General features: G+C 31.7%; 1 protein-coding gene across 4 annotated transcripts in view; it reads right to left on the bottom strand.

The window, feature by feature from the left end:
* Positions 1 to 2,279: 2,279 nt before the first annotated feature.
* The window catches only part of LOC141454778 (glycine receptor subunit alpha-3-like), a 67,797-nt gene continuing 45,952 nt past the window's right edge, over positions 2,280 to 24,124 (bottom strand). The window contains exons 1-8 of one of the 4 annotated variants that reach the window (XM_074129372.1): positions 16,932 to 17,242; positions 16,737 to 16,804; positions 10,778 to 11,019; positions 9,616 to 9,698; positions 9,360 to 9,509; positions 5,556 to 5,754; positions 5,140 to 5,440; positions 2,281 to 3,174 (exon numbers count right to left, since the gene is read on the bottom strand). In XM_074129372.1, coding sequence (XP_073985473.1) covers positions 2,944 to 3,174; positions 5,140 to 5,440; positions 5,556 to 5,754; positions 9,360 to 9,509; positions 9,616 to 9,698; positions 10,778 to 11,019; positions 16,737 to 16,796 — 1,266 coding nt within the window. In that variant the 5' untranslated portion in view covers positions 16,797 to 16,804; positions 16,932 to 17,242 and the 3' untranslated portion in view covers positions 2,281 to 2,943. Of the gene's footprint in view, positions 3,175 to 5,139; positions 5,441 to 5,555; positions 5,755 to 9,359; positions 9,510 to 9,615; positions 9,699 to 10,777; positions 11,020 to 16,736; positions 16,805 to 16,931; positions 17,243 to 24,124 lie in introns of those variants that run through there. The other 3 variants (XM_074129373.1, XM_074129369.1, XM_074129371.1) reach the window with 3 other exon arrangements.

The raw sequence follows: 24,124 nt of genomic DNA, 5'->3' as shown, positions 1-24,124 counted from the left end.
TTCTCCGAAAACATTTTTTTGAATAAAACTAATTTACCTAAGTGAGCAGTAGCAAGAATTCCGAATGAAAGATTTAGGCTTAAATCTTTAGGTTTTTTTAGATATTTCCTAAAATCTCAGTTCCGTATATTGTTGAAAATATTAATTATTCTTGTTCAGGGAACCTCAAGACATGTACTTCCGGGGGGGAAAAACCCAATGTGGCACGAATTTTTCACTTCCTCTTCTTACTAGCTGGACAAACAAATTGAAAAAAAAAAGGATGGAAAAGATTTTCGTATTGTTGCAACGCTAGAAATTTAACAAAGTAACTGCATCTTTTGGCATGCACAAGACTCCCACAGGAGTAAACAGATTATTCGAGGAGGCTAGGACAAGATTGTAGTCAAAACCCAATGATACCAGACCGGCTCCCATAAACCTTAAATTCATTTAAGGATTTAAATTAAAAAAAAAAAAAAAACCACATGCTCATAGCGTTGTAATAAAAATACAAATAATAATAATAAAAATATTAGAGTCAATTATTTTTAAAACGGACGGGCTAAGATAATGCGTATAAATTATTTTTCTCCGATTTTTTTCTCCGAAATCTCTACATTTACATTTCTTTGTGTTATGTCTTTTTACAATTTTAGAATTTAAAAAAGTTCCAAAGCTTATTTGGTTTAAAAAAGAAATATTTGTGTGAATATAATAATAATAAATAATTCATGAAAACAGAAATGAAACTATACATTGTACTTAATCACATTTGGCACTTTTTTGGTTATAAAATACAAATAATTTTACACGATATTTTGATTTTTCATTTTAAAATTGATTAATTTTTTAAACAAATTTTAATATACAGGGTGTCCCAAGCTATATGGATAACGACTTTTTCTCGGAAACTAAGATAGCTAGAAAGAAACTAAAAAATACGTGTTCCCTTAGTTTTTTTTTAGGAATCCAAATTTACTTTGTAATTTTTTTTCGTTGCTTCCAGAAGCGAGATACAGGCACCAACTTCATTTTTTCAAATGGGAAGGTGCAGTTTTTATTTCAGAAATAGATTCCTCTATTTTTTTAAAGAAAAATTTACTTGAACGGTTTTTTTCTGTGAGCGATATTTTAGAAGTTATGAATGAAAACATGATTCTTATAAGAAATGTCAAAATGATAATATTATAACGGGTTTTTGTTTGAATAAGAAGAAAAGTACTATTTTATTAAAAATTTTACTCCTCATTAATATTACAGATCATGCTCGAACTGGCCTCCACCATTAGAGATGCATAGACATGCTCTTTCTTGCCAATCGTCCCTTACTGCCAAAGAAATAGATTCGGCTTTAACCGACCTACATGTATCTATTATTCTCTGCTTTAGTTCATCTACAGATGCAATTCCGGCTTGATTCTGATGCACCTAGATTTAGAAATGCTTTTAGATAAGCAGAAATAAGAAAAGAAAGAAAAAAGTTATGAATAATCACCTTGTTTTTCAGGGATACCCAAAGGAAATAGTCCATAGGTGTCAAATCCGGTGAACGAGGTGGACACTGAATTCCCCCCGTGTCGATATAACACCATCAGGCATGTAAAGAGATGTCTCGATAGGCAATTTGATGGGCATGTTATATCGACACAGGGGGCGATTCAGTGGCCACCTCGTTCACCGGATTTGCCACCTACGGACTATTTCCTTTCGGGATACCTGAAAAACAAGGTGATTATTCATAACTTTTTTCTTTCTTTTCTTATTTCTGCTTATCTAAAAGCATTTCTAAATCTAGGTGCATCAGAATCAAGCCGGAATTGCATCTGTAGATGAACTAAAGCAGAGAATAATAGATGCCTGTAACTCGGTTAAAGCCGAATCTATTTCTTTGGCAGTAAGGGACGATTGGCAAGAAAGAGCATGTCTATGCATCTCTAATGGTGGAGGCCAGTTCGAGCATGATCTGTAATATTAATGAGGAGTAAAATTTTTAATAAAATAGTACTTTTCTTCTTATTCAATCAAAAAACCGTTATAATATTATCATTTTGACATTTCTTATAAGAATCATGTTTTCATTCATAACTTCTAAAATATCGCTCACAGAAAAAAACCGTTCAAGTAAATTTTTCTTTAAAAAAATAGAGGAATCTATTTCTGAAATAAAAACTGCACCTTCCCATTTGAAAAAATGAAGTTGGTGCCTGTATCTCGCTTCTGGAAGCACCGAAAAAAATTTACAAAGTAAATTTGTATTCCTAACAAAAAAACTAAGGGAACACGTATTTTTTAGTTTCTTTCTAGCTATCTTAGTTTCCGAGAAAAAGTCGTTATCCATATAGCTTGGGACACCCTGCATATACCCCATACAATATTTAAAAATTGGAGATAAATTTAATTAAATGAAGGCACTTAAAACAAAAAAATTTGTTAACTATACTATTTGTAGTAAATATGTAATGAATTTGTGCTCCTTTAAATAAATAATGAAATGTGTATTAATTTTTACAATAAAAAAAGGTGATTATTAATAATTAAAAAAGAAATTAATAAAGCTTTAATAATTTCTGTATAGTACAAATACCTAATCCCTGAATTGTTATTTTGTAAAAAAAAAAAGCATTTAGTAGCGATTTATTAATTTCTTTTTGAAAATTGATTTCTTAAAATGGAGCTATCACAAAGTTTTTTATTATTACCCAATATATGTACATTTGATTTAAATTTTTTAATGTTTTCACTCATTTGCTATTTTCTTTCTCCCTTGCCTTTCATTTTATAAATACCTCTTATTATTGTAAATAAAGGAATTGATACACTTTTGGTGTAAAATATATTTATATATAACCTAAAACCTACAGCAAAATTTAATAAAGAATAATTCTTTATTAAAAACTAAAGGCTAATTTATACATATATATATATATAAAACTTAATGAAAAATTTCTGCTCCTACTTTGGTCATAACCCTGCCCGTTTTCTTGATTCTGTGATATAAGATATCCAATAAGTAACCGCGAATAATGTAAAACATAATGGAAATAACGCTAACGATACTTGATCGATGGTTCCCCTTTGCGATCCAACATACAGGATGACATGTTGTGTGAGCAATTGAAATTTCTGTTTACCACTAATTGCCGGCGTTTCCTGGGCAGCTCGACCAGCTTCTGCATTACCATCCGCTTCTACCTGTATTTAGTTTTTTTTTTTTTGAAAAAGAAAATCAATTATTATTATGATTGCATCAATAAGAATTTGATCTTACATAAATTAATTCTGGTTAAGGATGGAGCTGACAAAGCGAAAGCGTACAACTGACAGGGTTTTTATATTCGAAAGTTTCACACAGAATTCAGAAAACTTTCCGCGGCTTTAATCTTATTCGTGGCAAGATACCAAACAGATGAGGAACTGATTCATTTCCTGTTTCTTAGAGCCTGATACAGCTCAGTGTACTGGAAAAAACTCCGGGCCCAAATGACGATCAGATTTAGACGAGTAATAAGTTTTTACTTAAGAAAAAAGAAAATGTATAAATAATACTTTCAGCACTAAAGCAACTTTAACATAGATTATTTCAAGGATTAGACTATGAAGTGGAATTTTTACCTTTCTTAACACAAATTAAAATGGTATCAAAATATTCATCATTCTAAAACCAAATACAACACTCATTACGAAATCTCTGGTTAAATTTGAAATTTGGACAAACACAACTCGCTCATAGATGCTAAGAAGTGGTCATTGACAGGATTTCTAAGTAGTATAATCACGAACACCCTAACATTCCGGCGATATGTAATGCAAATGAACTGCAACAGAAATAATTAACTTATTTTTATGGCAAAAAGACAAGGCCTGCAAACAACACCGATAAACATTGATCTAAATAGTAACAATTATTAGTAATGGACAAAAAATTCAAAATGATATTCTTCATTATGCATTAAATTTTATTGAATCATTTTTAAATTCCAGATATAAATTCCTATATATAAATATAGTATTAATATTTACAATTTCGTCAGTTAAAACTTCGCTAAAGAAATGAAAACAATTGTTACTTATATTCACTACACTAACAATATCTTTCTTAGAGGAAACGCAAATTTTCGGTCTCTTACTCACGCAAACAAACAATCGATAAACCAAATTACAATATATACAAACTAAGCTACTAAATTGCTGTAATCATATATATGTTGCAGAGTACATAAAAATAATATAAGTAAGTAAAAACTTCATACAGATGGAACAAATAGGCCTGCATAAATAGCAATATTTTCAACAAACTAGTTAATGATAATATTAAAATATTGTAAATTCTTGTATATCTATTCTATATTCTAAGTTATAGCCCTAATGAGCTTTTATTTTGTAAGTTTCTTATGTTTGTGTTAATATGTTTAAAGGGATTCAAAAAAATTGAAGAATTCTCTTATTCAGAAATAAAATCAGCAAATTATGAATGGACGTTCCCCTGGAAATTCAAAACAGAATCCCCAGAATGATACATAAGTCCAAGAATTCCTGACTTCACTTGAAATACTTAAATAAAATAATCATTTGTCACAGTTTCCACAAAGTGGATCTACTGTAATATCTATGTAGTTTTTTTCTTTAAAAACAGAAAAATTCTGCTACCGTTTTTCCGAGCATCTCTGCTAGAAATTGTGACCAACGATAAAAGTGGGGTAACAAGGAGTAAAATACGACGGACTACGAAATCTGGCAAAACGACGAAAATAGCTTGAAACATAATAACAAACATGGTACTATAATAGTACGATTTAACAAATCAAAGGAACGTGTGAGAATCGATTTTTGAGAAATTTAGAGAGGAAGTCCTGAAAAGGTAGGGTACGTAAATGCAGTAAAGTACAGTTTGAAGAACTCCATCTAAAGAGGGAATAGAGAAAAACAGGTCGGAACGTACGAAAAAGAACGGGCCTGATGGTAATACAGATACAGTGTAAGAAAAGAGGAGAGGTTAGATGGATATGGTGATTGATAAAATGGTTAAGAGAGCCCTGGTAGAAATATAAAAGTGGTAGGAAGCACAACGAGAACGAATATGCAAGAAATAATTGTCGTTAACATAAAATCGCGTAGACCACATAAGAATGTTTGAAAATAATCAATGAAAAAACTTACCCCAGGAGGCTGTGGAGCATCATTTTGACAAGGAGACGTATCTTTTGAATTGGAATTAGCGTGGCCATCTTGTGGCGATACTTTTGTATGCTGGAACAACCTGCTAAGACGATCTTTGCTTACACTGTGATGATTGATTCCAAATTGTTCTAATTCAGGCTTTTTATGTCGCCAATGTTTATCATAGCGAATACCAAATAGTACGATGAAGTATTCCAACAGTGCGAAGAACACAAACAGAGTACATGAGATCAGCCACACTTCTATGCACTTTAATTCCAATGCACTCGGTGAATTGTTTCTGTTGACAAAATCAGAAAAATACGTGAAAGCATAATTTCTTTATTCATTCTACGAACAATAAAATCATGCTTTTATTATATAAAAATCATATTTAATATAGATCAAGAACTCACCTGATCGTGTCGAACATTGTGACCAACGATAAAAGAGTGGTAACAAGAAGTACCATTCGACCGGGTACTACTTCTGGCATAACAACGAAACTACCCCAAGACATAATTACAAACAGGGTACTTGGCAGGTAGCTTTCTAATAGATGACTGCGTATTTCACGACTCATTGTAATCCACATCCTAGCTGTTGAATGGTTCCCTATTAAAATGACAACAAGTTGCATTTTAGTATATTATTATCAAAAAAGAAATGTAGACTGGCTTGGTAAAACTGGAAACAGATACTTTATTTAACAGATTTTAAATGCACATATATCTGACCCGAGGAATTATCTTGAAATATTTCAAGAAATAGGATTATTACGGCATAAATTATTCAAATAATCCACTATAATAAATATGCTTTCGTCATTTTTTGAGTAAAAAATTATTACGAGTTAAAATGGAAACTCACGTTTTTGTTGTTCGCTGATATTCGTCGTTGAACGCAAGTTTTTTTTTTTTTACACACTGACCGGTTTAGGACTTACCATCAAAGGCAGATTAATCAACTTAGTGTAGTGAATTTGACTTCAGTTACGTTTCCGTCTAGACTACATATGCCGACTGAGATGGAGGTTACATGGTGTATGTAGAATGAGTGTTATATAAATTATGTTCATTTATCATTATATATTTTTGTGAAAATAGTGGAAATAAAATTAATGAAACACAGTTCAGGAGTTCTGAATTTTTATACCTACTTTTTTCTTTTAGTAATAATAAAGTTGGAATTGTATTTTATTAGGGGGGAGGGCGAATGTAAACAAAAAACACTTTTTTTAGAAAACTCACAGCAAAAAAAGCATTTAAACATTAAATTTAATTAAACGTTTACCGAAGAAAACTGTTGTTGTGGATTCTCTGGGGACCGCAACACTAAGCATTCACTTAAAAGATCTCATCAGTGGTAGATAGGGTTCCAACTTTATACCACAGCAGGTTATAATGAAACTATTGCTTATTAGAAATGCTAAGAAAATCTGTAAAGCAAAAAAGGAAATCTATCCAAAAAGTACAAAAATCTCTTTAACAAAAACTTACAGTTTAAAATGTTAAGTATAATGGTTGATTAAACATCAAAAGGTACACAAATCAGCAAGTACCCATCATTTCATTAATATGTACTGCATTGATATCATTTAAGTCATTTTACTGCATTAATTTTCAATAACATTTTTTAAAATTTATTAGATGTCACTGACCCTTATGCTGTCCATTTTCATCTACAAAATAATTGTTGAAGTAACGCACAATTTAACTTAGATTAACTGTACTATCCCTTAATCTGTAATAATCAAACTATTAATCAAAGGTTGAAAAGAAAAACGTTATATTTTTATTATTTTTATTTAGTTTTTAAATAAAAATCGTCGGTTTAAGTTTATCCTTCGATTAAAATGATAGTTACTTTATAAAATAATCAAACGTTAAAAATAATAGGTAATAATTATTATTCTGGGTTAATATTAAACAATATAGATTTTTTCAACTAAAGTTTGCTTACGTTTTACAGAATGAAAACTTTAACTTAAAATATCTAGTAAACTACTCGATAGATTTTGTTTATATTTTACTTGTATATAGAGACAACTTTAGTATATAATTGTATAAAATTTCGTAAAAATCTATCGAGCAGAAAACGAAATATTTAGGGTTAATGTTTGCTTTCGTTTTAAAGAATGAAAAATTAAAGTTAAATATCTAGTAAACTACACGATAGATTTTGTTTATATTTTACTTGTATGTGGAGACAACTTTAGTATATAATTGTATAAAATTTCGTAAAAATCTATCGAGCAGAAAACGAGATATTTTGGGTTAAAGTTTGCTTTCGTTTTACAGAATAGAAACTTTAAATTGAAATATCTAGTAAACTACACGATAGATTTGGTTTATATTTTACCTGAATATGGAGACAACATTAGTATATAATTGTATAAAATTTCGTAAAAATCTATCGAGCAGAAAACGAGATATTTTGTGTTAAAGTTTGCTTTCGTTTTACAGAATAGAAACTTTAAATTGAAATATCTAGTAAACTACACGATAGATTTGGTTTATATTTTACCTGTATATGGAGACAACTTAAGTATATAAAATACTTTAATAATTAACTGCCCTAAAAATGTGCATATTTTAACTATTTTATATTCCTTATATACATATAATATTGTGGGAACACCTAGATTAAGAATGTAGTTGAAAAAATCTATATTGTTTACTATTAACCCAGAATAATAATTATTACCTATTATTTTTAACGTTTGATTATTTCATAAAGTAACAAACATTTTAATCGAAGAATGAACTTAAACCGACGATTTTTATTTAAAAACTAAATAAATGAAATAAACATATAACGTTTTTCTTTTCAACCTGTGATTAATAGATTAATGGATATTACAGTTAATCTAAGTTAAATGGTGCGTTACTTGAACAAATATTTTGTAGATGAAAATGGCCAGCATAAGGGTCTGTGACATGACTTAAATGATATCAATGCAGCACATATTAATGAAATGATAGGTACTTGCTGATTTGTGTACCTTTTGTCGTTTAAACAACCCTTATACTTAACATTTTAAACTGTAAGTTTTTGTTAAAGAGATAGACAGTTAAGTTTCAATGAACAACTGGACTTTATAATGGCAAAGATAAGCGTACATTAATTATGTTTAACATATAAAACTGCCTTTAATTACAGGCACGAACAACGAAAGCAGTTAAATGTATATACAAACGCATCATCACGGTTAAGTAAGTACACTTGACATTGAACTTTGAATCAATTTTGATGATGTTTGCTGATGTTCATGTTCAATCTTTACATATTATTAATATGCATTCAATTGAGGGTAGACATATTGATTTGGCAATTTCTCAGACGGTATAAGAGTCTTTGACATGGATAGTTACTCTATCGAAATAGAAGTTTTGAAAAAGCAAATTTTTTCTTTATTAGTCTATTATTATTCTCTTGCAGCAGTTATGGTATTGTCACTAAGTCTCTAGCTGTATTAAGGCACTATAAAAGATTTAAAGAAGAAAGCAAGTTGGACATAAAGGATAAGACCAAATACGTGCTCAACACTAGAAGAGAGCAAGGTTACTCGCCGATTTACAGGTTGATGAGAAACGATTCAAGATAGTCGAAAAATTAAGATACCTCAGTGCTTAACTAAGACGAATAACAAGATAAACCGAAATGTAAGATACGAAAGAGCAGCTTTGCGAGTGGCCTTGCAGGCACCCCGTAATAAATGAGTACCACAAAAAGCTAAGATTATATTTATATTAAACATTTAGATTATTGTAGAACTGGAATTACTTCCCTAACTGCTTAAACAAGTTTTAGGGCAATGAAAGAGGGTATATTGGCTAAATACATCGATGATGCTGGGGAGGTCACCACTTTTATTAAGAGAAAAAGATATATATACAATGTTTGCATCCAAGACGCCTTATTTAGAAGTTGGAAGTTAAGGCAGCATAAAGAAAAAGCTACTGCAAAAGTTGATAAATATTTTATAATACTCGAAAAACTTTGATTCTAATTAGTCTAATAACAATTAAAAATTTGAATTGTTTAAGCATGAAACCTGTGGAAATGTACAATAATTTAGCACTACCGTTGGCAATAGCAAAATAAAACTAAAATAGCATTTTAGTTTTTCAAAATTCTTCTTGAGGATTTTTTTGTTTAAAAAAAAAAAAAACAATCTCCAATTCAATATGCTTAACCTGCAAAATATTTTAATATACCTTCACCATAAACAATGAAGTAGCCTTGTTTTTCCGCTGCAAAGGACACCACATACTTAGGAAGTCTATAGCCATCTTTTCCAAAGTCACCGGGAAAACTGAGCGGTGGATCTCTCCAACTGAATTTCATATCACTTTCCGTATATCTGTCTGGTTTATTGGACAAAAATATTGAAATCAGATACATAAACTATTTAAATTAGTAAAAAATAATCATTTTAAGTTATGTCACAAGATATTAAAGAGTACAACTTACAACTTCCAAAATCAACTACGCATTTCTGTACATCTAATGGATATAGACCAAATTCCATATCACATTTAATTAAAACAGTAGCCCTGCAAATGAATGAAAATAATTTATTATTATTAATGATTAATATATTCATAACTTATGTCATTGATTAGTACGAAGGCATTGAAAGCTATTATTAAAACAACAAACTACATCAACTGCGACTACAACCAATTTCGTTACGAATACAAATACAAAACGAATGACATCTTTTAAATACATTAAACTTTTTATGGAAGTACACATCACTAGTTGTACTTCAATTGTAAGATCACGATTGCCAATTTAATGCATCGAAAAAAAATTCATATCAACAGAAAAGGCAAGTTCTTCATTATCGGAAATTAATGAAATACAACCTATGATCCGAGAGAAGACTACCAATCATATGTGAACATTCTGCAAGACAGGGATGATAAAATGATAGGGGAATTGGGTTTGGCCTCTAAATTGTGTTCAGGATTAAAAATATTAAGCATGAATTTTATTTATTTTTTTTAAGGTGTTATTGAAGGACTTGGGCCCATTATCTCATACGAATAAGGCAGTGAATGTATATAGAAAGCTCGAAGATACATTCAGATCTGGTGCTAGCATTTTGACAATAAACGCCGAAAGGGATACACTTCTATTAATAATAATATACATTTATTTAAGAAGATATAGTACATAAAATCCTTTAACAATGTACAAAAGGCATGGCTAACGCCGTCTGCCAGAAAGGATCAACACTTCTGTTAGCAGTATATTTCCCACTGCAACAAGCAGTTACAGTTGGCAATATAGCTATTTCCAAAACAAAATCTTGTTTGGTCGGATCCCTCAATGAATAGTACAATTCAACAAAGGGTACCCGACTGAATACCACTTCACTAATTATATTCTAGTTGGAAATGGAAAAATTATTGGATTATTTTGTGCCTACCGCCTTTGGCTTAGACTTCAAACAGTTAAAAAGGATATAAAAAAGAGTTTTTAACAAATTTGCACACATTACACCTTCAATATTAATTTCCTATTTTTGCACTGAGTATGGTTTCAAAAAAAATCATATATACTATCATACCTTACAGATTCGTTTGTACTTATTATTAGAAAAAACAAAAAACAGAGATATATTTACCCAATGCTAACTCTCATTGTATGATTTTTGTATAGTCGAAATGAGGTCATCTCTTGAAAAAGTGAAAGCACTTTCATGTCTCTCAACTGCCTTATATAGAGATCTGGTACCCAGAACTTTTGCTCCTTCTCCCAGGTCAGTTCCAAATGATCCGTCCCTTCCAGTTCGGCTGTGATATTGATTCTATGATCCTCCCAGTAGACTTGTAGAAATACCTCCAACGAGATCTCCTGCGGACCGCACTGAACTATGTCATAGCATCAAAATTTGACTACGAATCTTATAATATAGTTACCATTGTTTTGATGGAATGAAACTTTCAAATGAATGTGCATGCAAATATGAATTAAATCCACGATAATCTGTTATGAATTGGATTCGTTGAATCATCATTATGAATTCATTCAAAGAGAATACCTTGGGCGATAATTAAATAAATTTTAATGCTTGCGATTACTTGAATGTAAGTGGCTATCTACCTAGGAATTCTGAATGAAAATATTCTTTTGTTAAAGCAAGGTTAGAACCCAGTTACTCTGAATGCTAAAACGGTAGGTTTCGTCTAGCCGATTTAAGTTTCAGAGTTTATATTAACCCCTCCAAACATTTTAAAGTAATTGTGTATCAAAATTACGCGTTTAAGTATGGATGACAAGAACAATAAGTAGAGTATTTACAAGAAGTATTTTCTCCATTACTCTGGACTTAAAAGCTTTAACATGAACATTAAAAGTGAGGCTGCCCTTTTATACCTTAGAAGAAGCAACGAAATGTTTCAAATAAAAAAATAAAACACTCGGCCCAAACCTAAACTTAGGTACTATGAGAGAACTTAGCCTGCTTTCACCAACTTCATAATACAATCAATTTCACAATAAGCTCTTTGAAATCTTTCAAAATATTAACAACAAAACAACTGTTAATTTAAAATGAAACAACTACATGGCTGCCTTATTTACAAGCACAATAAGCAATAACATTAAAACCACTACTAAAAATAAGAACTAATACTATTTCAATTAATTGAATTTCATTACACCTAAAAGGTGTTTACGAAAAAATGACCTTCATTCTTCTGCAAAAGTTCAATGGTCCATCATAAAAACCATCATTGCACGAATGATAACTTTTACAAATACAGATGATCATAATCCTTAGATTCTGTAGAATATTTCTATTTGATATTTTGTCCCAGTTAAATAAACAATTCCAGTTGTTAGCTTTATTAGAAAAACTTGACTAAGTGGGATGTTAAGGTCGTTGTGGGAAAAAGCATTTCAACTGAATACTGTGAATGTGAAATCGAAAAAGTTTTTATTCAGCTTATTGCTAGACGTAGATTAAAAAATTTATTAGGCGTGACAAGAATTTGGATAGAAAGGTCGAAGGCGGTCATCTTAAGATGTTGATATCTTAAGTTCAGGGAAAGTGTCGAATCAATCTTTTGTAAAAGATATTACGTGATGAAGGGTAGTGCCGATAGAACTTATACCTCAATGCACACCAGAGGAATGAGTAATTGTGAATTTTAGTTTAAAAAAAAATCTATACGTAATGCGCTAGGATTGGATTAATAGCTAACCGAGATAAATGGTGCAGTTTGAGTTTCCATTACAGCATTTCAGATTTTAGAAAAGCCATTGTTTGAGACAAAGTCCAAGTTGCATTTTGTTGTAACCAATGGATTTTAATCTTTATTGCAATCAGTTAAGGTAGGATGTACTCAAAAAAAAAAAAAAAACTTGCTAGCGTCACCCAGTTTTTACAGAAAAAGTAAACAAGTTCTGTTGCAGCAAGATAAGCACAGTCATACATCTCTGTCAGTCTAAAGAAAACATTGAAAAACTTTATGGCATTGATATTCTATTAAACCCACCATGCAGTATTTTCTTATCCGTAATTCATTTACTTTTGTGAAGGAAAATTTAATAAGTTATCTGAAGCAGAAACTGGAATCAAGAGTTTTGGATTCTTGAACGGAAACACCTGGAAGGAAGGCAGCAGACAAGTTTAAACGCTTTGGGCTTTACTTTTAACATAAGAGATTAGAGAAATTAAAAATTCATAAAAAATAATCAACTAAAGACATTACTTTTTCCTATAGAATAAGGTCATTTTTCGTATTCATCTATAACTATCTGTTTCACATCTACTTGTACAGAAAATAAAGCTTTACGTTAATTAAATAATAATCAGGTACTATCAATAAAAAATAAATCTACTTAACAAGCAACTACATTTCTAGCTTACCCTGGTATTCCTAACGTAGATTAAACAGATTATTGCAACATTTGTGGTTCAAGATTAAGACAGAACTGACAAAATTATCTCCGCCTAAATTATTTAAAAAAAAAAGACAGTATCGTTATGTTTCACTAAACTTGTTGTATTGAAGGGAAAAACATTGATGTGAATCTAAGTCTTTTGGTTTTATACTCCAGTTTGTTGAGTGAGTCTTAAAAATTCGTAACACGACATTTGGTAAACATTTCTGAACTAGTAAGGAGTAGTAACGGTACTACGGCGATGTGTTCGTTACGTTCGTGTGTTATATGAGAGTACATTACATACACCAATGTGGAGGTTATTATGTGTTATGGTTACAATCAGATTACTGCAAAGGTACCTGTATCATGATTAATAATATTTAGCTTAAGCTATTTGTGATCTCTTACTATAATTATTTGACGTAGAATATCAATGTTTTGAACGGATTGGTAATTTCCAAATTTCTTAATCACACTTTTTTCTCAAATATTTCTCTTTAGGACGTTTGGCTTAACTAGTATTGTCTCGAACTGGGTTAAAAATTCTCCAGAAAACAAGAGTTGGAGGAGAATATTCCGCCTCTTGAAAGAAAGAACCCCTGCTTGATGTGACCCTATAGTTAGGGTTGTTACAAGACTGAATGGGTATCTTGAACTAGTGAGGAATTATCGCTAATGACTACTAGGATCCTTTGGGATTTCCTTAAACGTCCAAAGAGGTTTTCAGTGATTGAAGACGGTGTGTATCTTTCCTAGTTTGCTCTACTTCGTGTTTGGAGTGTCTGAGGAAAGTGCATTTATCTTGGAACAGGGTTATCCCTCACCACCTCTCTCTTTTTAGATCTTTCCTAAAGAGCCACAACTGCATTATTAATTTTGAAATCGCTGCATTGGCACAATTTTCACATTAGTGTCATAAAACCAGCCTAATGTCTAGTTTCAACTTGATCTTTTTTTTTTCTTTTTTAATGACTGAAATAACGCCTACGCTGTCCATTAGCTGATTGAAGCATTAAAAGAAAGTGAGAGGGGAGGTCTTATAGTAAATTTAGTTGATTAAACAGAACGAGGCACTTTTGCGGATAAGTGAGGAAAAGAGAAGAGAAGATATTCGTTATATCTTAGAATAACACCAAACTGAAGCCCTAACTTTTTATTTTTCATTTAATACTTAGAATTCTGCTCTATAAAAATAAAAATATGAATATATAGGTTTCGTGACCGTAAATTATTCAATTAAAGATTCAAAATTTGTCGAGGAATCGGTCCAAATAAAAACAACAACTCGTCTTCTTGCCAACGTTTCGACAAATATATTGTCTTCTTCAGGGCGTGGCTATGCGGGTTGGTTGAGTTACAGAAACTGTTGGCAAGAAGACGAACTGTTGTTTTTAATTGACCGATTCCTCGCCAAATTTTGAATCCTTTCATTGTAAAAATAAAATTAAGTTTTTTCAAAAGAACCAAAGACTTAAGCAACAAGGCAACACAAGTTGTACCTAATGAATACTCAAATTTGGCAAAAAAGATATTTTAATTTCTCTATTCGACTATAATATTGAGGAAAACAATTAAAAAAAAAACTTTATAGATCGCCTTGTTGCATCTTAAAAGATTTAGTAGGAAATCGATTTAACTCAAGATGTTAAATGTTTCAACTTTTAATGCGCTTTTTTTTAACAATTAGGCTATTTGATTTTGCGCGCTGAATATAAGAAGTGTGTTCGAGGTCAATGCATCGCATGTGTTTTAGTTTCTAGCGTTATGCAAACACGATCGAAGAAGTAAGAGCTGTAACCATGTAGAAGAGGTGTTTATGCACGCTAACCACCTAAAAGAGAGAAAGAAAGAGAGCGAAAAAAGTTTCTTCTTGATATATATTTTTTTTGTGTTTAACTCATACAGTCGATAGCGTTTCCGAGAGAATTGCATTCTCAAGTTTATAAACCTGAGTAAATTCATTGAGTAAAGGCCTTACTAAGTATCTGCTCTTAGTCTTTCAATCAAAGGTTTTAAAAGAGGAATTTTTACTAAGTAAGTGTGAATAGAATTACTATCATCTCCTTGTATTTATTTAAATCTACATTAAATTCTCTCTATCAAAGTAGTTTGCTATTTCTTTTAAATTAGACAGACATTAGAACAGTGGTTCAAGAGATGGGCTATTAAACTCAATGAAACCTACACTCTTCGTCCCATTACTCTTCCTCCAGTCATCTATAACCTAACACCTCTACCAGTAGTAAACGTTGCCCGCTACCTTGGGCTTTACTTAGACCGAAGACTTTCTTGGAACCCCCACAATAGACTTATAAGAACAGAACTAAACAGACGCTATCGACTACTTAAAAGACTCTTAGACGATAGATCAAAACTTTCTCTGGACAACAAAAGACTGATTAATACTTCTATTTTGGGAACCCATCTGGGCGTATGGAATAGAGCTGTGGGGTTCAACCAAACGCTCTAATCTCCGAAAGGATTCAATCTCTTCAAACTAAAATACTTCGAACTATAAGTAAACGCTCCATTTTTTATGTCTCCCAACCTGGACTATACATATTGACCCTTAACATTCCTTTTGTCACTCAAGTCGCTGAAAACAAGATACAGAAAACTCCACTTCAGTCTGCAATCTCATATAAATCCTCTAGCTCAAAAATCTTTCTTCTAGAACTTTTCCTGACAACCCGACAAGACGTCTTAAAAGAGACAGTGGCCTCGTGATCTCCTCTCAAGTGAAGAGAGCGACTAACCATATAATGTTTTGGAGTGTTACCACTGGGTAACTTCTCCACTCGTTACCTTATCATCTATTACTCTATTGTATCATTGCTACTTATAGCGCTAATGCGCTGATTGTAGCACAATAAACGCAAAAAAAAAAAAATAGATAGAAACTAGTCCAAAGTGAAAAACAACACAGCTAAACAAAAATAAATTCATCAAGAAGTAAATAGAAAGTATTTTCAACAAGCGAACAAATTCTTGTAGCAAAGAGAAGATTACTAAAATGGCCAAAGAGATGGAGAATGAAATGCCTTAAGAAATCTTGAGTTATGACTTTGACGAAAATAAAGAAGAAGTTGAAATGTGCACTTGACTAATGATCGTAGAAAATAACTGCTTAGTATTAATAGGTAATTAATTCTTCCAAATCAGAAAGTATTAATAGTTTGCCAAGATTAAGAAACAAACTTCTTGGAGTAGAAGAAAACAAGTTACAATAAAGAGGCGAATGAAGAGAAGAAAAGAAGCATTGTAACTTTTATATGAAAGAAATATTTAAGTAAGCACGGAAAGAAACCTAAAAGTTAAACTTACTTATTATAGCCAATAACATGTTATCTCAGAAAATGTCAAAAGCCATTCTGATTGTTGATAATAGAAGTGAGAAGAAATAAGACATCTCAGTGAGATTAGAAATACATGAACATCGCTGGATCCTTAGCGAAAAATAAAACTATGAGAACTAGAAATTTATTAAGGAATGGTACAGTGCCTTGAGGAACAGGACTCGCTTAATCAATAAATAAATCTGTCTGGAAGATAACTGTAAATAAATAGGTTTTTATATGAAAGTTCCTTGAAGAGTTTTTTGGTCAGTGTAATGGTACTTAAGTTGCTTAACTAATCGCAAAGTGAAACACCTCTTATTGTGCACCAAGATTAATACTTATATCTTTACTTACCTCTTTATTTTCATCTACTGCTGAAACACGATTAATGAAAAGTGACACTTCTACGCTCATATTCTTCACTGAAACAAGATTGCCACGATTTAAAATTAAATAAAAATTGAAACTTGAAAATTAAATTTAATGGGCATTTATATGGATTTTTTAAACTAGATAACTAGTTCGAGTTTATTATTATTGATGACATACCTATATAACCTCAAAGAGATTTTGTAATCCATATTTTATTAGATGAGAAATTGATAGTTTAAATATTACTTATTTACAAATAAAATAATGTACTTAAAGTATCGGGTTTAACTAACTGCTGGATTTTGTTGTTTATAGAATGTGGGTACGAACCAATCGAACGTTCGGTGTACAATGCAATACTGTGCTCCTAAAAAAAAGCAAGTTTTCGCCACCAGGTTACTAAGTTCTTAGTAAGTAAAGCTCACGAACGAGGGATAAGCCAAGAGAACTTAGTTCTAGTCCTCAGAAAAAAGACTGGTTAAAACTTATCTGGGCAATTAAAAATGGGAAAGCTCTGAAACATGGTCTTTAATTAAAACTGCCCGGTAGAACACTTGTATGATCGATAAAAACTGCACGAAAAAGGGTATTATCGGAAAAACATCTAAGATTAACATTATTTTCCCTCTTTTCCTGTAAAGGATAAAATTCCCATTTTTTTTTTCAAAGAATGGGTATATCCTTGATTATAAGTGCATTATTATTATTATTTTAATGATTTAAGGCGCATCAACATCTAAGGTTATTAGCGCCCCGAGCTTTTTTCAGTGCACTGCCGGCCTCCGTGCAGTGTTCTCTCGTTACAGACAACACTGTCCATCACTGAGCACAGTGAGCTGTAAGAAGCTCCTAGGAAGAGAAAATCTAAGTGTCAGCAGCTAGATTCGAACCCGGGTCCACCGCGTGGGAGTCCAGTACGCTAACCGCATAGCTAATCCCTTCTATTATTATTATTTACAACCAAACAATCAAATTGATTTCGAGTAAAACGTTGCCAAAAATGGGCAGAAACGGCATAAAGGATTGTAATTATCTCAATGGCCACTATTCACTTGGGCTCTAAAATTAACTAATAAAAGGTGGCTGCTAGTTTCTTAGGGTAAACAGTGAGGAATAAAATCAGAAGAGATGGCGTACTAAGCAGAGCGATTAGAACCAATCAAAAAAGAAATTTATCTGATAAGAATAGAGAGAGAGAAAGAGAGAATATTATTCGCAAAGTGCACGGATTTTATGAAGAATGGCTGCAGTTAAGCATATTGTCGCCAATTGAACATTCAATCAATATCCTGAAGCTATTTTCCAGTAAGCCCTGTACAGTTTAGACATGGAAATGTACAGTAAAAGATGCTGAACGGTGGCTAAAATTGAATTTGAAGAAATGAAGAGTGGTTGGCCATTGCAGAAGACTTTTTATAACTGGAGAGTTGAAGAAACAATATTTCTTGGATTTCCTAAACCAGCTGTTTATTACAAGGCATAGTAGTAAAGAACAATTAAATTTTGTATAAAAAAAAAACTAGGCTAATGAGAAAAAAGTAGAGATGCCCTATGCCCTATTTGATTTCAGGCCCTGACCTACTAATAAATGACAGAAAAATATTGTACAAGTTATAATTATAAAAGTTTAACACTATTTTATTTATTTTAATTTCTGCAAAATAAGAAGTAATTAAATGTAATTTTATAATTATTCATATTTATTATTCTAAAATGCATATTTATTTATTTTTTTTTTTTTTTAAAAAAAAAGAAAATTATTTATACTTCAATACAAAAAATTAAAACTTTACTTATTTAGCCTTATCTTGCTTAAATATATGCTTTCCATGCTCCCAAAAGTGCGTATTTATTGCACGCAAGATTGTGTACGATTAAATAAGGGCCTTAGCCAATATAATAATGCGTGAGCTATACCATTTATTATTTTAACTTTTAAAAATAATCGCCATGGAACGATTTTTTTTTCTGTTTTTTAGTTCATTTAGTTGTTGGCTTTATAAATTCATACTTTTCATGACTGGTCAGTCCATATAACTAGGCTTACCATAATTACGAAGAGCCAAACCGGGACGCAGAGGAGGAAGAGGCTCATTTTCGTTTTGCTTTTCGCTTAATTTGTGTTTTTCATATTTGAAATGCAATCAAAATTATTAAGAACTGAAAACATATTAATAAATGGGCGCGGGGGAACGATCGGCCGGGGTGTCTGTGTTGTTCAAGTTTGACCGGGACGCCGGGACAGGGATCTCAAACCGGGACTATCCCGGTCAAACCGGTACGTATGGTAAGCCTACATATAACTCGATTTATTACTTTAAAATAAAGGCCTATATTCTTGATAATAAAAGCAATCCGAGATGAAGCCTAATAAATGATTTGTTTTTATATAAAGGTGGTTATACCTAAACGTTTACAATTAAAGCATTCAATTTTCATAGGTTCACTTAGTTGTACGCAAGATCTTAACAGTTCCAACGTTTTTAAATAAATCTAACAAATAATAACTCTTACTACAGAACAAACGACAACTCTATACAGCTCTTCTCACACAAATATGGACTTACTGAACTCGTACTTTACGGAACAGCTAAAAAAAATCCAACATCAATAGACTGTGCAAACACTCCAATCCCAAAATACTCCGCCGCATAGTAGACGCTCCATTCTATATGTTAGCAACCACACACAATCCATACAGATCTCCAAATTCCACTCATCTCCTAGAACTTGCCAAAAATCCGATATAAAAATTTTCATCAAAAACTATCCATTTCATCCCAACCCTTTAGCTGCAAACTTGTCTTCAACTACGCTACCCTCCAGTCCTCGAAGACGGCTGAGGCCCCGTGACCAACTGGGTGGACTAATGACGGCCATCACTGGATGACCGTCATTCACGTCTGCCACGTTACTGTATACATACATTTATCTCATTTACTTATTGTACCCTGTAAGTACAGGTGTTAATTTCATTAAAAGGATAATAATAAATAAAAAAAAATTCTAACATTCATACTTTAAAATAATTTTTAAAAAAAGTGTTTACGTCATTACCTAAACAAAAAACTATACATAAAATGTGTCAATACATCAGATTTTATCTCAGGTACAGCTTAGATAAAAATTCAAATTGTACGTCATAAGTTTCGGGTGTTTTTTTCTTGATCACAAATTTCAATTTTTTAATCAGATCAAAATTTGTTCGATTATATCACCTTGATTACTACAGCACAAAATAAATCAATATTGAGCTTACCACTACGTTATATTAGTTCAAAACCCACAAAGACAAATTAACAAATCAATTACACAAACAAATGAGAATGGGTTAAGTGGTGTAAGAATAATTAAAACACTATGACACTTTGTGAAAACTCACTAGGATCTGATCGTTTCATTTGCTCACCACATATTCATGAAATGATTTCCATTGGAGCTTAAAAATTACCATGAGCTAAGAGCAATTCATTTCATGTCAGGAAAACTTAACGAATACTTTATCTAGAAGTGGAATTTGATTGCATCACATCAGTTGACGACATGCTTCTTGCTTTTAAACTAGAAGAAGCATACACCATGATTCTCTTTGGTCGAACGACTAATGAGAAAATCGCTTCCGTATAAATCTTAAGATTGTTGCAGTAGTGCAGATTTGCCTAATAATTATGTGTGTGCCAAAAAAATGAAAGTCGATCGTATCGTTAGTTCTATCCAGAGATTCGTCAACAATTAGATGGTCTTTTCTTTTTGTGATTGTGATAAATTACAACATTTCCACTCTCATTTAACGTTATGCAATTTGATGAACTTGTGTCAATTATAATTAATCAATCAATCAAGAAACATCAATTAAAGAAAGTCCTTTGAGCGGCTGCAACAGGACTTAATATTTTGTTAAAACTTTTTTAAAAGTATATTTAATTAACTCTCTGCAAAGTACAAAATCTTATTTTAAAATCTTAATAAGATAAATTAGTGGAAGTTCTGTTCGAAATAAAGCCATAATTAGGTCAGTAGAGAGAGAGCTTAATGTTAATGAATCTAATTATTTCCATTTTAGAAAAGAAGTATTAAATTCTATTCTTAGACTGTCTTGAGTTTCTTATTTCTCCCTAGTTTACTTCTCTATTCTCTTTTTTACAACGACAAATTCTATTAGAATCTTTACAATTAAGGGAGAGTGAACTAGCTTTAAAGTAATAATCCTAAAGCTAATTACAAAATCGTGCAAATAGACAATAGTGTCTAGTTTAATTAGACAAATAACTATTTACTTTCAATTACCAAAACCAATAGCAAACTAGAGAGGTTTGGATTTCCGAGGGAACTCAAAGAAGGTGTTGAAAGGGGAATTTGCTGCTGACAAACTTAAAGCTTATCTAAATGATGACCTAAATTTTGCTTTTCTTTTTTTGCATGGCGCATGCGAAGAAAGACATGCAGAAGCATGTTTAGAAAAGTGTAAGAAGACTCAACCAACTTATCTCTTCTATTTTTTTTTTTTTTTTTTTTTTTTTTTTTTTTTTTTTTTTTTTTTTTTTTTTTTAAGGATCACCTCAAAATACATGCTACACTAATAATCGATCATAAGATTTGTCACGTAAAAGTGCTCGAATTTCAACAGGTGACTATCTTTTAGTTTTTGAAAGAATACATTTACCTACTTGGTAACTTGATATAACAGATTTCAGATACTTTTAACTATTCAATTATGTCAAGATTGCCTCAGAGTTCAATATTAATGATAAAGAATAATCTCGAAATAGGGTAGAGGCCTCGAATTAGAATAGGCCAGTCTCTGCTTCTACGCTTCACTTCACAGATGACTGAAAGAAATTCCTCTTCATTTAAGCACTGATGCCGAAATAATAAGTTCCATTCGCATTATTGCCATTAAGCTTACCGCGATAGGGAAACCCTAGCTAAAAGAGGGTTTCCTTTTATAAGAAAATTATTTTTTCCCAACAATTGAAACCCCATTTTTTTAAAAAAACCGTTTATTTAGTTACAATTTAAGCGTTTATTGTGTTACAAAGCAACAATGATGATAATATTCAATGACCATAACATACTCAGAGTGGAGGAAGTTAACCCAGTGGTAACACTCTGAACAACATTTTACTGTCTATGGACACTCACCGTCAGAGAGGAGTTTGCGAGATTAAATTTATCTTTTAAGATGTCTAAAAGTATTGTCTGGGAGAGTTCTGGAAGGAAGGCGTTGTATCAGAGGATTATGATGAGATTCTAAGTTAAGATGGACTTTGCTTTTACGTGTTTTTAGCAACTTGTGTGATGGAAGGAATGTTTAAGTCTGTTTAATTGGTTTGATTAATGATGTAGAAAGAAGCGTTTACTATAGGGCGAAGAATTTTAGACTGCAAGGACTGGATCCTTTGCAGATTTGAGCGTTAGGTTGTGGAGTGCCATAAGCCAAGACGGCCTTAATACACTTACATTTAATACAGTCCTTTGCTGTCCAGAGTAAGTTTTGATCTGTTATCCAGTAGTCTGAAGAGTCTATTGTGTTCTGTTCTCTTAATTCGCGTATGTGAATAATAAGTAAGTCTTATGTCGAGATAAAGTCTGAGAAAAAGCTCTGACTACGTTGACTATATAGATAAGTTTCAACCCTAGTGTAATTGATTTTAACTGCTGTCAGTACAGTAGCTGGCGCTTCCTAGCGGCAACTCCGCGTACTCATTCTCCTCTTTGCTTTCTTCTGACATAAAATTATGTTTTATCTTATTATGCAACTTAATAAAATTGTTTAATCAACTAAAGAATTAAATCAAATAAAATCTTAAACTTTAAAACATTAAAAGTTAATGATGAGTACTTTGTGGGGAATCTAAGAATCTATAAAACATCAGGGAATTGCTTTAAAGACATTTAGGTGAGGAAATAGAGTATAAGTTATTATTATTTTCAATTTTTCTTAAGAAAATAGTTGATTCCACGGATGGACAGGTTTTGGCCCTATAAAAAGGTTATACCTAGATTTATAAGTATTCTTTTAACGTCGGCTTTAAAACCAATAGGCTTAAAACCAAGTGTTAAAACCACGGTTATGCTTAGTGCAGCAGTTGATCTCGAAGGTAGCAAGCACCTAAGGAGCCAAATGCACATCAAAAAAATTCAGCAACAGGAGGCCAAAGTTCTGCAAAGTCCTTGAGTAAGTAAAGAGGGTCTTAAGGTACTTGTAAGCTAAGCTAAGAAGTTGTTTCTTTACGTTTTTCTTAAAATCACTGCAAGCGTCTCTTTCATGGTTTCTACATTTCTACATTCTAAAAATGCAGAAAGTAAATAATTTAATTGCAGTTTTTCAAATTTATTTCATTGCGTAAGATTATCCATTTATTCGTGTTCAATTCTCTTCATTCTATAAATCCTCTATGACTGTTGAGAATTAAGAATTCTAGATAAAAATGGTTAGGAAGAAATGATATTTTTTATAATGAAAGAGATTGAAAGACAGAGAGAGAGAAAAAATCATTCAAAAGGTTCACTTTTAATCCTTGAATAATTTGTCTAATTCCTGTGAAAATTGAGGGTCTTAATCCTTGGGATATCTTGTTTAAACTGAGCCCTAACAAGTCTCGTTTGTATAATCTCTTCTTTTATTTTATTTTTATATCTTACAAACACAAAAAATACAAAATGTTGTAATGATAAGCACAGTTTGAAGCGTCCAATGAAATTTAAGAAAAACAAATAGCACGCTAGTTATTCGCCGGCTAAGTTCCACCACAAAGATTAATTATTGTCGTCCATCACAGGAATTTTAAATTAGACGTTCAACCGTCTAGACATCACTTATTTTTCTTCTTGTCTTTTGTTTGCAATGGATTAAATTATATTGTAAGAAACATTTCCTGCTTTTTCTTGTCTGTAATCCTGTAAATATATGGATGGTAGTGGGAGGTTTTTTGCCCTTTGTACTTTGCTACCCATGTTCATTCATCGGTGTCTTGTAAACCTTTTCTTTTCTTCCTTTGTTGTTTATTTTGGTTATGTATTCTTTTTTGCACCTTATCTTATCCGTTAAAAGAAACACCTTCAGATTTTCAATATTCTAAAAAAAGGAGATCTTGTTAAACATCTGCCTCTTTAAAACAACAATCTGTGACAACGCAAAATAATCTATCTTGAATAATTTTTATGTCTACTTCGCAATACTTCTTAAACTAGAACCATGTACAGGTGGAAAAGAACCAAAAGAAAAATAGACACTAAGCTGTAAGAAAGCAATGAAACGCACGGTTGCAATTGAAGGAAATGAACTTTAAAGCATTTGGTAAGATTTATCTGGACCAAATGTTCGCTTCATGTACTTGACCGTCCTTAACGTCAAGCGGTTAATTTCA

This window comes from Rhodnius prolixus, unplaced genomic scaffold (assembly GCF_049639745.1).
Source record: "Rhodnius prolixus isolate KJV_2025 unplaced genomic scaffold, Rpr scaffold_9, whole genome shotgun sequence".
Lineage (NCBI taxonomy): Eukaryota > Metazoa > Arthropoda > Insecta > Hemiptera > Reduviidae > Rhodnius > Rhodnius prolixus.
Note: the sequence above shows the minus strand (reverse complement) of the source record. Positions and strands in the feature narration are given on the sequence as shown.